Source organism: Rattus norvegicus, chromosome 13 (assembly GCF_021556685.1).
Source record: "Rattus norvegicus strain SHRSP/BbbUtx chromosome 13, alternate assembly SHRSP_T2T, whole genome shotgun sequence".
NCBI classification, from domain to species: Eukaryota; Metazoa; Chordata; class Mammalia; order Rodentia; family Muridae; genus Rattus; species Rattus norvegicus.
The window spans coordinates 74,035,751-74,052,384 of record NC_141546.1 but is presented as its reverse complement, the minus strand read 5'-3'; the positions used below and the strand labels follow the sequence as shown (position 1 = coordinate 74,052,384).

The window sequence follows — 16,634 nt, the reverse complement described above, 5'->3', positions numbered from 1 at the left end:
GCTAAATATTCATGGTTATTCTTCAAACTTTAAATAGCTTGCTCTAGAAAGATAAAACATTCTGGAATGAGGAATAAAGATACCAGTACAAAACAGCATTCTTCAAAGTATCTAAAAGCCTATACATTACTGATAAGACTTCCAAAAACACACACTTTGCTTTGCAATTAGAACTTTCCATAAATCTAGCATATGAACCTGGAAATAGAGCTGAAGGATGATTTTTAGACATCTTAAAAGGAATCCTGAATATGTACCTGAGATACGAGACATCCTTGTAGAAAAATAACACTGCTCTAAGTCTTCAAAATGAGCAGTGAGTCGCTTTCGTCTTGATGCTAATGTGCTGTTATACCAAGGCTGTTTCTTTGTCTAAGATGATAAGAAAAGACACTTATAACTCAGCACAATTCACACTCTTATACAGAACAACCAAATGCTTACTTATGTACTTTTAAATGAACATTATATTAAAGATGGTGAAAAACTACAATTCTCAGATTTTACTTTCCAAGTTTTATTTTCAAGTAAAAACAGGGGGAAAAAATATCTTAAAACAGTGATGTGAAGGCCATGCAGGCCTTCTGAAGTGCTTGCCTAACACACACAAAGCTCTGGGTTCCATCCCCAGCACCACATAAAATTGGCAGTACTGATGGAGACCTGTAAACTCAGTGCTCAGAGATGGCAGAGGCAGGAGATGAGTTGTTCCAAGTCAACTTTGGCTACACAAACTTTGGCTACACAGCAAGTTTAAGGGCCATTCTAGGCTACAAGAGACCTTGTCTCCAAAAAGTTAAAAAAAAAAAAAAAAAAAAAAAAAAAACAGAAAGAGACAAGGAAAAAAAAAGCTCTAAGTTAAAAAAAAAATGAGATAAAGGACAAAAATAATGAACATACTGATAAGAGAAAAAATAAAACAAAAACTCTTGAAGTGACCTAATTTTAATTACATGGACTGGAAGATGAAAACACAAAAAGGAAGAGATCCATCAGCTAAAAAAGTTACAATATATATTAAATATATAAATGTAATTTTTTACCCCTTGATGTGCTTTAAAAACATTCAATTCAAATCCCTACAGTGATTTCACAGGCACCACAACAACCACCCATCCAGAAATAATTTACTTCTTCTATGAACTACTTCTCTATTCCAAAGTTTTCTGGATTCACCTCTCTAGTCCTCAATATCATAAAAATTGATCTTTATTATCGAGTCTGGCACACACACTGCTCTACTATTCTGTGATAAAACAGGAAATATGCATGAAGCACTATACAAGAATGTGTACTTAAATAAAGCCCTGAATTAGTTGCTGTTCTCAGGGACACAGAAGGAACAATTCATTAGGAAGCAAAGACGAGGAGGAAAAGTGGTAAATATAAGCTTGCCCCTTAAGGACAGGGAAAGAGCTGAGTTGGTAAGTGCATGCCATGCAAATGTGGTGATCTGTGTTTGAACCCCAAAACCTACTTTAAAAAGCTGGGTATAGTGGAACATACTTGTTAGCCAACCAAACAGGGAAAAAGAAGTATATTGGCTTCACTGGCCATTCAGAACAACCTAGTCAATGAGCTCTAGGCTAGTGAGAGAGTATGCCTCAAACAGAAAACAAACACTTTTGCTACTATGCCTTCCCATGCCAGGAGAGACTGTGAATTCAAAATGTAAGGGGGAAAAACAGCTGTTCTTAGGTTGCTTTCATTAGCTACTTTGACAAAACAAACGAAAAAATAATAATTATCACATTTGCCAACCTTCTCCTCCTCAGACACAGAAAAAGCCTCCAAATTGGTAATCTAACACCAAGTGATTCTGTGCACACAAGTAACATTAGGCAGACTGAAGATACTATATTTGTACATTAAGGAAGGAATATAAAAAGAGACCATGAATTTGAAAGAACAAAGAAAGTTCACAGGAGGAATTAGAAGGAGGAAAAAGAAAATTATGAAATTATATTTAATTTAAAATTCTATTAAAATAGAAGAAAACATCTTCAACATGATTGGGGGCATCAGCAGAAATAAAGTCCTACATTGTACAGGGGAAGTTTAAGGGGGAACAGGAGAGAGCATAGAATAAAAAAAAAGGGGGGGGGGGAAATAAAGCCAGAGAGAACATAGACATTAGAAAAGCTGTGAAAATTGTCAGAGTAAGAGTCACCACTTTGTCAAACCCCAAGAAAGAAAGCCAGGGAGACCATTCAGGTTTTCTTTCACTGCTATCTGATATCAAACTATCACAAGATTACCAGAACCATAACTTGAGCAAAGCCTACCAAATTAGAGGACAAAAATTATTTATGGGAGGACAGGAGAATACAGCCCAAAAAGCTGCCTGTCCAGCCTTGGGTTAATGCCATTCTTGTTATTTGGCCTTGAGTCAAAGACAGTAATTTCAGCACAGATTAGGTAACCCATCTTGTTTTACCTGTAAAAATTCCTATCTTTCCTTCTTTGTCCATAACTTACTATGGTATACAATGATCTTTTCTAAAGTAAACCTCATCTTCGTTGACAAAACCAATCTGAACATGTCTTTATTCATTTAAAAGAAAAATCCCTAGAATACATATGTAACTATTTGAGTAGGAAAACCTATCAAGATGACAAAATATATAAGATAATCTAGCAAAAGTTATGTAAAACCTCTCTATTAGAGATATTGGGTTTTACTTAATAACTACATCTTAGTACTTGATCTCAAATTAAGTGTAATTTTAAATGTATTTTTAAAGGTAAAAATTCAATATTTAAGCACCTCTTAGCAATAAGCATACAAAATCCTGAGTAAAATCTATTTTAACTCGATATCATAAAAATGAGCTCTCCCTAGAACAGTTTCTAAATTAATGGCAGTTCCAATAAAAATATCAAGAGGTAGATTCTCCCCTTTTGGGGGGCAGTCGATATAACAGGGTCTGGATCAGTGCACATAGCAATGGCTTCATACACACAGTTCTCAGCTTTAGCTTTCCAGATGCTAAAATCAGAAGCATGAAAATGCTACAGTTTTGGAGGTGGGGGAGCTGCGGGTGGGACAGGGGTGGGTTTAAGTCTAGGAGCAAACCCAGGGCCTCAAGCATAAGAGTTAACACTAGCTCTTGCTCTCCTTTGCTCTTGCTCTTCTGTCTTCCCTGCTCTCCCTTTCTTCCCTTTTCTCCCCATCCCCCCTCTTCCCTCCATGTGCCCATGGCTGGCTTCCTTTACTCCTCCCCTCTTCAACTCTTCTTCTCTCATTAAACCTCTCCACGTGGAAAAAGAAGAGTTAGCACTAAACAATATCCCTGACTCTCCCCATCCCCTAGGGCTTCTTTATGGATCTAAATATTGGATAGTACTCAAGCTCAAAGGATAAAATAAATTGGAAAACTTTATCAAAGAGTACAACAGTGAAGAACCAGAGGGAAGCTACAGGTGGAGCCCTATGAGAATTAAGATGTACCTTAAAAAGATACCCTAACAAATAAATTACACACTTCAAAAGTCCAGTGTCTTAAGAAACTAACAGCTTGCAGGAAATGGAAAGATATACAACAAATAAACTCACAGTGATTCTGAGCCAGCCCTGGACCATTAGCTGCTATTCTGGTTCTTTGCTTTGTTTTGTTTTCCTACAAAGGTCATTACTACCAGAACCAGTGGTGCATACTTGTGCTCCTAAGCAGTCAGGAAGCTGAAGCTAGAACTGCTCGGAATCTGAGGCTAGACTGAGCTGTAACAGTGACATTCATGACGGCATGAATAACAATCCTTAAGACACACACACATGCGCACACACACACACACACACACACACACACACACACACACACACACACACACACACATATATATGGGGTGGGGGGACCAACCAACAGACAGGAAGGAAGGCATACACACACACACACACAAACATTAAGAAAATGACTACTGAAGTTAAGTTTTAAAATATAAGTTCCTCATTTTTAATGGTAATTTAATTTTTGCTCATTATACAAAAGCTATCAAAATTTTAAAAGCAAAACCAACAGATAATTATAAAAATTTAGAAGTATAATATACCTATACTATATGAAAGTCATACATTTATGGCTTTTCTTAATCATGTTAGTATTTAAAATTTTTTTTTTTGCAAAACCTTTTTTAATTGGATATTTTGTGTATTTACATTTCAAATGCTATCCCCCTCCCCACTCCTTCTATGAGGATGTTCCCACTCCTTCCTACCCACCTCATCACCTTGGCATTCCCCTACAATGGGGAAAGAGCCTTCACAGACTAAGGAATTCTCCTCCCACCTATACCAGACAATGCCATCCTCTCATACATATGCAGCTAGAGCCATGGGTCCCTCCATATGTACTCATTGGCTGGTGTTTTAATTCTTGGGAGCTCTGGTGGGGGGGGAGTTAATTTTTTTCCACCTATTAAATTGTTTTTTAACAGTATAACAATTCACTTTTTAACTGTAGGATAACATTCTTAGGTATTTTACTATGGCTGGGCGTGTTTATGTTCCAGAATTTACTAGAATACAACCCCTTTTTAAACAGATTTTTTTTCTTATGATGTATGTGTCTGCAAGAATATATATCACTATCTATCAAGGCCAAAAAAGGGCACTAGAACCCCTACAACGGGAGGGACAAGCAGCTGTGAGTCACCAGTGCTGGGAACTGAAATCAGGTCCTCTGGAAGAGCAGCAAGTGTTCCTAATTGCTGCGCCATCTCTATGGCCATAATATTTCACCTTTATGTAGTATTTCAAATGATTTCTTAGAAAGGATTCCTATGTGTGTAATTTTCAAATCAAATGCTCCTAGGAGTTACCATATGTATATGGAAGAATACCAATTCAATTCTCCATGTTCTTCTCTGTTTACCCTTGCAGCTTCCACTGTCACAATACTCTATCACACAATTCCCATGTTTGAGCAATGATAGTTATTAACAAACCTCTTGTACTGATAGTTGTATAAATGTATACCATAGGTAATTGTATATAGTAAGTAATAGTAAATAATGAGAGTATAGAATTCCGGGTGAGGCACATTTAATTTTGAAGACTTATTGCTTAGAATTTTATGACTATGGGAAGTTGAAATTTGATAAATTTGAAGTCAAAATTATCTTAGGCTATTTTTATTTACTCCCTTTAATAAACATTTAGTTCTCACCTACTGTATCTTGCTTAGAACACTTTCCACTGTCAGGTATAACTTTACAATGCATAAACTTACCAGATGGCTTGCTTTCCCAAGCTCAAAGCTAAGAAACTTACAATACAGCAAGTGAAAACTATTTGCAGAGGTTTTCCAGATTTGCTACAACTGATCTGTGTCCTATTTATGTTATTTAGTACATGCATTGATTTCTGACATTCTTTTATATTGTGACATAAAAATCAGTGTAACTGCTTCCTCAGAAAAACATCTTTATCTACAGGTCATTCATATTTGGCACAGAATAAAATTTCCCTTATTCTATTATATGAATTGTCTCATAATTGGGTTGGTGGCTCATGCCTTTACTCCAAACACCAGGAAGGCAAAGGCAAGTAAGTGATCTGTGTGTTTGAGGCTGTCTGGTCTTCATGAATTCCAGACCAACCAGAGCAAAATAGAGAGGCTGTGTCTCAAGACCAACAAATAAAACAATAAATAAAACGATAAAACGATAAATAGATAGATAGATAGATAGATAAATAAATAAATAAATAAATAAATAAATAAATAAATAAATAAACGCATGCCTGTTTCATGCTGACAGCCTTCAACAACTCTGCTCTTGGGTTATGTGCTTTGTCTACCACACATTCCGTTACTTTGGAGTGCATCATTACATACACAGGAAGCTTACTGTATATGGGGCAGCTGGAAAGCAGCAGCGCCCATCTTATTTTAGATTGGCACTTGGCTGCACCAGTTCAACTGCAGTGAGTGACCTGCAACATAGAGATTTCTGTAAATACACTCTATGATGTTTATATACAAACAGTCAAGGACGTGATTCTCAAACTGCCCTCATTTGTAAATCATTTATGGAAGTTTCTCAGTCTGAACTTTGATCTCAGAAAGAACTGTTAGAGGAATTCTTCTGCACCATGTATTAGTCAAAATTTCTCTTAATTAGGAAGTTCAGAATCATGTCAGATAACATAAACATGAGCATTTTTATGTCTTTAATCACGTTTTTTAAGAGGAATTTTAACTCTATCTGGAGTTTGCATTTAAAAAGTTATCAGTACAACAGATGTTTCTTTTCTTTTGTAATATCTCACAGCAAATAAGATTTTTTTTTTTTATACACCATACTGAAGATGTTTCACAGAGTAGGTTAAGATTTTGTTTCTGGCCCTTTATTATATGTTGATTTATTTTATCATTTCTATTTAAACAATTATGTATTTGATCTAGACTCTTTTAGCAAGCAGTAAATGCCAAACACATTTCTATCAAATGGTTCCTAGTTATCACAACATATACTTAATTGTTCTTTACACTACTTTAATAAACTCCTTTAGTACAGGTTATCAATGATAATTTTATAAGATTGTTAATTGTTATTTTATTCCTTTGGTATTAGCATGCTCTTATGTTGAGTAGGAGAGTACTCTATTCATATTAACTTCTGAATCATCCACTTTATCAAAGAATTTCTAATTTAATTGATAACATATCTATACACTTAAAAAACTACTATGGGAATGGTTTAGTAGGAACCAGTTAAATTAATAAACAAGGCCATTAATCTATCTAAATTGTTCTACAATCATTTTAGTTTTTTCAATATATACCCATTTTTAAAATTTACATTTAAGACTGCTACTTTACTAATGTTAACTTGTACTAAATTTATTCTGAATTGTGATAACATCAATTTGTCATATATGGGCCCTTCTATGAAAATCTTTTTATACTTATATAATATTGAAGACTCCTTAAGTAAATGCCTGAGAGAATTTTTTTTAAACCTATAAATAAGAACACTGACTCCTGTGAATTTCCAGTACAGTCTTTCCTCCATACTACTTTACATGTAGTAGTTTTACTAGTATCCTTTTGTACTTCTTTTATTATTTTTATATGGAGCTACTTTATGATTCAGAGTATTTACAGAAATCGATTTCTTCTTGTAAATTACAACAGTATATTCTAGCTAAGATTCTAATCATGGAGTGCAGATGGCACGATATATTCTGTTTTAGAATCAATTCATTTTGCTAAGCTTCACAAAGACAAAGTAAATGAAATGGATATCCTTATAATGAAGAATATCAAGTACTCCAAAGAAAATCAATGGCCTTACACTTACAAAACCAGAGGAAGCCACCCTTTTTGTATCAATTTTAATTTTGTCTCATACACTGTTATAAATGAAGAGAAAAGCCAGAAGTGCTGGCTCGTCCCTGTAATCCTAGCACTCAAAGAGCGGAGAGAAAATTATTCTAAGTGTGAAAGCAGTACAGGATCCAAGAAAAAGCATGTCTCAACCAACAGGAACAATAAAGTGAAAGGTGAGAATTCACAACTCTAGTCTACAAACCTCTAACAGGATTTACTCCTCAATATCTGCCCTGCCTTCTAATAGGCATGAAAGCTGGATTCTGCTAGGAAATGTACAAGTTTTGAGCCTGCATTTACTCTACCCACAGCAACTGAGAAATTAGTCAGTTTGAGTTTTCTCACTCATTTGTAGAAAACGTACTGAAGACAGCAAGGCTCCAGGGTTTTGAAACTAAAGTTCTAGATACTGACACAGAGCTTTGAGATTTGGTGTTTGACCTGCTGGCATTTAGTCCTGCTTTGTCCTACTCTTACCTCACCATGTCTCATTGTTTCCTAATGCAATGGAAATGTATATTCTGTGCCACTGTATATACAAAATATATATGTGGCTTTTGGTTTTTTAATTTTATAAGGAGTCAGAGTTGAAGAGACTGACAAGTCTCAGAAGAGATTGCAGACTTTTGAACAGTTTTGAGACTGTTAAAGACTACGGGGAAAGGTAGAATGTGGTGGATTGGATGAGAAATATCCCCTATGTATCTGAACACTTGGGTCCCCAGTTGGTGCCTGTTTGGGAAGGTTTGGAACAATTAGAAGCTGTGGCTTTGCTGGAACATGGATGTCACTGGTGGTGTGTTTGGGTCCACTTTCTTGGGACACATGAAAGATAATCTCTATGCTTCTTAAGAGACAAGTTTTCTCCACTATGATGAGCTTTATACCCCCTGGAACTGTAAGCAAAAATAAATCCTGTTTTTCTCACAGTTGTTTTTAGTCACTACCTTTCTTTGTTGCTGTTGTTGTTGTTGTTTTAATTTTTGTAGTAACAGAAAAGCAAACTAAAAAGCAGTATTATCAACAGAAGATTTGTGGGTGAGGGTTGGGATGATACTAATGCAATGCCTCAGCGAACACTATACACCAATAAGTGATACATAAAATGAAAAAAAAAAAACATAAATTCTCAACTTATAAAAGGGGTTACATCAGGGGCTGGGGATTTAGCTCAGTGGTAGAGCGCTTACCTAGGAAGCGCAAGGCCCTGGGTTCGGTCCCCAGCTCCGAAAAAAAAAAAGAACAAAAAAAAAAAAAAAAAAGGGGTTACATCCTAATAAATTATAAACTCAAAATACTATAAACAAAAAAATTTCATTTAATACTCTAGCCTAAAAAGCAGGAAAATTTAGCAAAACAATCCACTAGAGTACTTGCGGCCAACTGAGCCTGAAAGGGAATGATGCTGTTGCCTAACCTCGCGGGAGACTACTGTATACACATAAGGCCAGCCTAGAAAGGTGACCCCAGCTCAAGATTTGGAGTATGGTTTCAACTGACCGTGCACTCCTTCTACACCACCACACAGAAAATGGCAGCCATCAAAAGTAGAGAATAGCTACTTTTACTCATTTTCTTTTTTCACCAGACTCTGTTTTAATCTTTTCCCTACTTTCCGGAAAATACAAAACAATGCTACATAAATAGTATAATGAAAAACTTTTCCTTTTCTTCCATGTAAACTTTCCACATACCCCTAATCACAGATAAAGATATGTGTAATTACACTACAGGAAGGAAGAGCTGGCTTAGTAAGAGCGTCAAAAATAGTCTATAAGACTAAGGTTTGCATAAAATATGTAGGAGCATTCAAGAATATTGAGTTTCACTCTAAATTAGAGTACAACTGTTATGTGGGATAAATTCCTTTATAATAAAATCTACCTTCATGAGAAGTAGAGCTAGAGTATAATAATATAATAGCTAAGTGGTGACGTGCTTGCTTAAGTTAGCAGGCAAAATGCTCTGGACTCAATCTCTAGCCCCTCAAAAGCAAGCAAACAAAAAGCTACAAAGGGAGCAAAGAAGAGGCAGTGAATTAAAATAAAGCTAGAGAAGAGGCAACAGCTATTCATATTACTTAGGATATAATGTGCTTATTTATTGTGTATGGTTTGCAAAGCAACCATGGTTTCATATGTGTCTAGAAAACTATTCAATGATGTATTTTGTTTGTCTGACTTTATCAAAGTCACAAACTGGCCTTGCCTGATAGTTATGCTGTGAAATTATCTTCAATGGAAAGCATCAGTCATGCTATAAAATACTATACTAGCTAGTTTCCAGATTCAGGATGGGCCTTTCTTGCTCAAGTTATTATAGACTTTGAGGCTTTAAAATTTCTCCTAACATATCCTATTATATGTTGCAAAAAAATACTCAAATCAGGTTTTACTATCTATAAAGAGATACAAGCAACTCTATGAATTTTGATAAGAAAAGTGTTATATTACTATAAAAGTTGTTTTTTAAAGGTTAAAGCGTTAGGCAGGTTTAGCAGCAGAACATCTGCCTACCTGGCACAGAGCCCTGGATTCAAATATGAAAACAAAACAAAACAAAACAAAACAAAACAACAACAACAAAAGTTTGAACAAAACAGGCCAGCGCAAGCATGCAAATTCATATATCAGGTGGACCAAGTAGTTTCAAAACCATGAAGTAATCATCCAAGAACTCAAGAGATTAAGTCCCAAAAGCTCTATGTTTCAAGAGCTTTACATTTACTAAAAAGAACTTTTCTATACAAAGTAAATACATAAAGTAATGACCATTAAAAATACTCCATTTAGTATTTTTTCTCTACATATACTGAGCTTAAATAATACTATGAATGCTTGCTTCCTGAATTTAAAAATTATAACTATAAAAACTAGCATTTATTTTCAAAGCATATACTGAATAATAATGGATAAAAAATATATGTCTATACCCAAAACACCTAGGAGGGAAAATTATAAAAATACAACTGAAATAAAATTTAATACTTTAAAAAGGGAAAATAGTATATCTAGGTAAAGGTAAATGACTAAAAACATAATAAAATATTTTGGAAGTTGGCCATACTGTTTGAATTACATAAAGAAATTCTTTGGAGCAATCTTACTACTTTTCCGTGAATGTGAAAATATTTGAATGTAAAGAGGTTTGGTTTGAGGAATTTTTTGCTTACTTGTTTGTTTTTAGTTTTGGGGTTTTTTTTAGTGCATAACAGAACTCAAAAAATAAGGTTGGCAAATATCAATGTCCCAGTCAGAGCTGGAAAGGGTAAAAGGTAAAAGAATCATACAATTAACTGGAGGAAGTGAGGCTAGTGTTCATTTTGTTTTAAGTTTCTAGTCCATTGAACTATAAGAAATGAGTGATGCTTTAATACAATGATGTATAATTAATCAATAATTATATATCATATAATAATTTCATATCTCCGAGACAAACAATGCCTGACAATATTCTCTCTCTTAAGATCTGATATTAGGGGTTGGGGATTTAGCTCAGTGGTAGAGCGCTTGCCTAGCAAATGCAAAGTCCTGGGTTCAGTACCCAGCTCCGAAAAATAAAAAAAAAAAAAAAAAAGATCTGATATTAATCACCAAGATAAAAACACTTTTTAAAAGTTCTTACCACTGAGAAGCAAATAAACAAGTAATTCTGTTATGTACAAGAAAAAAGTCCTACTAAAAAGGGTTTTGTCATTATCAAGGAGTAATTTAGTAAACCAACCTATTACGTTAGAAGACAGATGATTACACTCATAGCGTCCACTAATACACACCGTTAGATGTACACCTTACCTGAGACGGCCCACTGAAGCCTGGAGGTTGGCTGTATTCTGTAGAGTCAATAATGCTACTGCAAAATGAAGAATACACTTTCAGTTCTTGGATTATTTTATTAACAGAGTTGGTTTAAAGTGTATCATTTATAAACCCACCATATGTAATTGTAAGTAAGCATCTAAAGCTAATTATTTAATCAGACATCAAAGGACCATAAACATTTACTCCTCCCAACTCCTCAAACATACACATCAAGAAAAGTTCAATCACATAGCCAAGAATCTTTACTGACATTACCATAACCTGTTAGGACTCTTGGTAGTGGATAAGTAATTGCATAGTTCAATCAACACTAAACAAACTCAACATACTATAGTTACAGACATACACATATGTATAACTATAATAATTTCTTTAAAAAGCCATGAATTTGAGAGGGAAGGAGCTTGTGGGAGGGGCTAGAGGAAAGGCACATGATGGGAATTGGAGGTTGGACATTTAAGAGAGAAATTACACAAAGATATTTTAATTAAAATAAAACAAATTTAAATAAATCTATTAAGTCTGGAGGTTGATTTCTTCTGATGAAATACAATTATAGTGTGCATACCCTGTAGTCCCACACCCATGCATTTGTGTTGGGGGAAGTGGGAGTCACATGATATTTTCAGTTGCTTCATATAGTACTAACAGCTGAGAAATAAGTGAGAGTCTGCACTGAAATGTTCCCTTTATTAATGAAACTTTTCCTACCATTATTAAGTATTAATTATAGAGGTTTGGGGTTGAGGAGATGAGTCAGTGTGCCAAGTATCTGCTGCTGTGCACATCAGCACACATAACCACAACTCCACATCCTTCCACAAGATGGACGTACCTACATTTTGACCACTTTTCATGGATAAATTTTAGGAACAAAAATGAAAAAATTAGCCACCTAAAATGATATAGAATTATAAAGTATTTTACATAGATACCAGACTTACATGAGTTAAAAAATTAGCAAGGGCATCAAAATGGCACAGGAGAAATTTTCTGAGTGGTAACTAAAAGTAAATTATGCATAACTGAACTAAAAAAAGTAAGATGGTGATTCTTAATTTTCCTGCTAGTAAAAATGAGAAAGTTAGATAAAAATATAAATAAAAAATGCAGAACATGTGAGAAACTGGCCTAAATCCCATGCATCAAGGTATTCGCGGGGGGTGGGGTGGGTAGGAGGGAGCAAACACAAATAAAATTCAGTTAAAGAGTAACTAGAAATCACCTAACATTCAACATAACATGTTCAAGAGGCATAGACAAGACCATTTCCCATATAAAATTTTACAGTAATAAGTAGTTAAAATTTCAAATAGGAAATTTCAAAATTCTCATGGATTGTAATTTGCAGATATCTCCAAATATACTATAACATTTTCTTGTTCATTTATTTTCTTTTGGACATTAAAATTTAATACAAGTAGCAAAGTACCCAGAATAATGTGGCTTTACTGTCAACTGCAGCAGCAGCAGCTACCATCTACTGAGTCCTGTGTGTCCCCCATTTCCCTCCTAACTTCAAGTGTGTGATCACAGCTCAACGGTCCACTGAGTATTATTCTCTAGGTGTAAAATGAGACACTAAGGCTACACAACAAACTTTCAGAGATGAAATATGCGATCTCTACCACAATTCTAAAATCACTACAATTTGTCAAATGATGTGTCTTAGGAAGCATCACTGCCTGGTCGTTTTGAATACAATGTTTCCATTTAACTTCAAATGGTTTAATCTCAGCTCTTGGGGTGATCTGCACAACACTCTTTACAGTCTTCAGTCTTCGAAGTAAGAATATCTGGATTAGGATGGCAGTTGTGCACTAATTGTGATGCTGGAAAATTTTCTTTATCTTGTTGACTATATTTTTAATCTATAAAATGGATTACATAAAATAACCCAGGTAACTTATAAAGCACTGCCCAATCCGTGGCAATAATATTGATACTTCCAACCTCTGAGGATATAGTCCTCCTCTATGACAGGACAGAGCTGATTTTAACACAAATTATATTTAAAATATTATAAAAAGTTCTTTAGTGCCTTCCTGTTGATAATCGCCCAGGATGAGGAAGTGTTTGGTTCTACAGTATATATGCTGGCGGGAAGCTAGAATGTACACTCTCCTAAATGGCTGTTACTTCACAACAATCCTGAGGCTGAAACAGCGAGGTAGTTTAGTTTCCTTCCGGAGAAACTCAGGGCTGGAAGATGCAAAAAGCCACGAGCTGACATTTTACTGACAGATTGAACAGTTCTCAGTGTACCACTTTACTTCCTTTTAAAGTAAACCATTTTGCTTGGTAGAATTTCAAAAACAGAAAAGGATACATTCAAAGGCATATGGCTGATCGGCCTGCAATACAACTAGCCCACAGAACTAGTCCGTGTTTCTGTTCCTGTACAACAAACGGCACTGCACTTGTCCACTTTATATCTACAGTTCCCTTCCAAAGAGTTCGAGATTACTATCTATTTTTAATTCACGGAAGACAATCTTGTTAGATGATATACTTGCTATAAACAGTTAAGGTTGTAAAAATCAATTTTAAGTGATTAGAAAAGCATTCCCAAACAATAAGGAAAGACTCAAAACTAGGGTGCTTAAGGGAATAAAGAAAATGATGGTGCCTGAGTAAGAGACAAAACTGTAGAAACAGAGATGGAAACAGCAAGAGAAATTTTCTATCATGAACCAGTTTTACTGTGTGTGGTTTTGTTTTCCTAGACACTTCCATTCCTAATATACTAGGATCAAAACCTTTCACTAATCAAAGAGGAGAGGGACCTTGTATGACTCTGATCTGAAAGGACAAGAAGCTATCCATCACGGTCTGCTCTGATCACAGTATGGACACCACAGAGCTCCATTTCAGCCCACAACCACCAGTTTGCTTCTTCTGAAGAGACTTTTGTAGCTCTCCAGAGCCTAGAAATTTGAGATTTGAAACACCTGAAAGGCATAATACACTATAAAATAATTTGTAACTTCAACAGTTCAACACATGCTAGTATATTCTCAAGGTATTTACTAAAATGTATTCTTAATTAGATATTTAAGGAATGTACTACTACATTGTTAAGATTATCTTAGTCTACCAAATTATTATCATAAAAATTTGCCACATTTACAAAATGAGGGTTGTTTTTAGCTCTTTTAGACTAAGCATCAAAAAAAACCACTTACGTATCAAAAGAAAATTATGGCTGAGCAACAAAAGATTTAATATATTAAAATACCAAAACTCCAAATATCAAGTGTTTAAACAGTCTTAGTTCCAAATTGGATGGCATATCTCCTGATGTAACACTGACAATTTACATGTTGCTATGTAGAATTTAGAAAGGATGGTGCTTTTAGATTTTTAGTATCTCATTTAGGCCCATTGTGCTTAATTTGGAAAAAAAAAACAAAAAAAATAATAATAAACCAAAAAGTTATACATGTTCATTTATATTTGTACACGTGGACAGATTTAAGTATCCTGTTATGATACTAATTTTGAAAGTAATAACTTTTCTTGACATCTTAGTAAAATTACCAATAAGTTAAATCACTTTACTGTATTTAATTTTGTCATAACATTTATAAAATGTATCTTTCCCATTATAGTGAGGTTTTACCTGAAAAATCCAGTTTCCTTTACACACCTAGCACACTTTGGTCACCTCCAAAGACAGTAATCACAGAGAAGTCAAGTGAGCTGGTGGCAGTGGGAAATGAGCATTTATCTTCCTATGACATTTTATGTTTAAATAAAACAGTGCCTTAGCACTGCTGACTGGCATTTTTAGTGCAGGTGGGAAAACTAATTTTATATAATGCATGGCATGAAGAATTTGCTTTCAGGCTAATAGACAGTCATGGGAATTCACAGATTAAGTACAGGAAACTTGAAAAAAGACAAGATGTCACTAATGTGCCCTTTCCCTTTGTATGCGACTACAGCATTAATATGCCTAAAAGGGAGACAGTGTTGTTCCTCTCTTATAGATACTTTATAGCTTTCACTATGACTGTAGCAATCACATACACTACAGGCAATTTCAGCATCTGTTTATGTGAGAGCAAAAAGGAAAATCATGCAAATGCTGAGTTTTCTCTGTAGGCATTTTTGTGAATGCAGCTATATTGGTTCTGCTTCGCTAAAAGGAGGGTAACAGCAGATCCCGGATCACATTTTAAATTTTGGGAGGGTCTTCTCTTAATTGCCCCATAGTATCCTGGCATCATTCTCATTGAAAGCAGAATTTAGCACTTTGGATGGATGCTTAAAAAGTGTCTACTTGTATTCAACATCCTAAAATGGTTGAAAATTAGGAAGAAATGTAAAGCAATACAACTGAGTTAATTGTTCATTATGCAATTATTTAATCCATCATAAGAATTTAGGTAAGTCCATCCTTATAATTATCACCTAGTACTGCTCCTAAAATGTGGTGTCACCTGCTCAATACATGGATCTTCAGTCAGTAGATATTTCTCAAAGTTGTCCTCAAAAAGTGACTGACAATTTGTATCGATATTTAAGTGCACGTAATAAATGATATGCATTTTCTATTGTTAAGGAATACACAATTTTATACAAAAAAGAAAAATATTTGAACACCATTACCCACTCCTTTCAAATAATGAAATATCTGAACACACTTTAAAAATTTCAACACTGAATATTTGAGTTACTTTCAAATAAATCTATAATCCAGATATTACATATTGCAAATAATGCTTATATACTTTCTAAAGTAGTGTCCCTACCATCCCACTCCAGACCTGCTTTTCAGTCTTTGGGATCTCTATCATAGAAGAAAAATTATACTAGATATTATGGATTCAAAATCTCTTTTTTCAAACAGGGGTCTTGCCTGCCAACCAACAAGGACTCTTCACAACTCCAGATTTCAGAATTTTAATAGACCATGACAATGTTCATAGCAAGAACCAATAAGTAGTTTATAAGGCCAGGAAGACAGCTGCTCAAAAGTGGTTGGTGTTCTTTCGGGTGTAAGGATGAATTTGAATGACCACATGTCCCTGTATCCCCATTCCCTGGAAAGAGGCATGGAAATGATGGCACACTCCAGACTCAGTGAAAGAATATGACTCAAGAGAGGTAGGTTGAAAGTGATCTGAGCGTGACACCTGTGACGATTTGTTCATGCCTGGACCAGGGAGTGGCATTTTAAGAGATGTGGCCTTGTTAAGTGGGTGTGGGCTTTAATACCTGTCAATTCTAGCTACATAGAAGCTAGTCTTCAAGGAGTCTTCAGATAAAGATGTAGAACTCTCAGCTCTTGCACCATGCCTGCCGGGATGCTGCCATGCTCCTGCCTTTATGATGATAGACTAAACGTCTGAAACTGCAAGCCAGCCCCAATTAAATGTCCTTATAAGAGTTGCCTTTGGGGGGGTGGGGTGGGGGGCGGCAGAGAGATGGTACAGAGGTTAAGAGTACTCTCTGTTCTTCCAGAGGTCCTGAGTTC

At 35.2% G+C, this 16,634-nt stretch overlaps 1 protein-coding gene across 5 annotated transcripts in view; it reads right to left on the bottom strand.

Annotated features, from left to right (window-relative positions):
- Positions 1 to 16,634, bottom strand: part of Cop1 (COP1, E3 ubiquitin ligase) — a 132,587-nt gene that overhangs the window by 74,968 nt on the left and 40,985 nt on the right. For all 5 annotated transcript variants that reach the window (NM_001428839.2, XM_087581236.1, NM_001428841.1 and 2 more), the window contains 2 exons: positions 11,126 to 11,183; positions 258 to 372 (listed from right to left, as the gene is read on the bottom strand). In NM_001428839.2, coding sequence (NP_001415768.1) covers positions 258 to 372; positions 11,126 to 11,183 — 173 coding nt within the window. The remainder of the gene's footprint in view (positions 1 to 257; positions 373 to 11,125; positions 11,184 to 16,634) is intronic.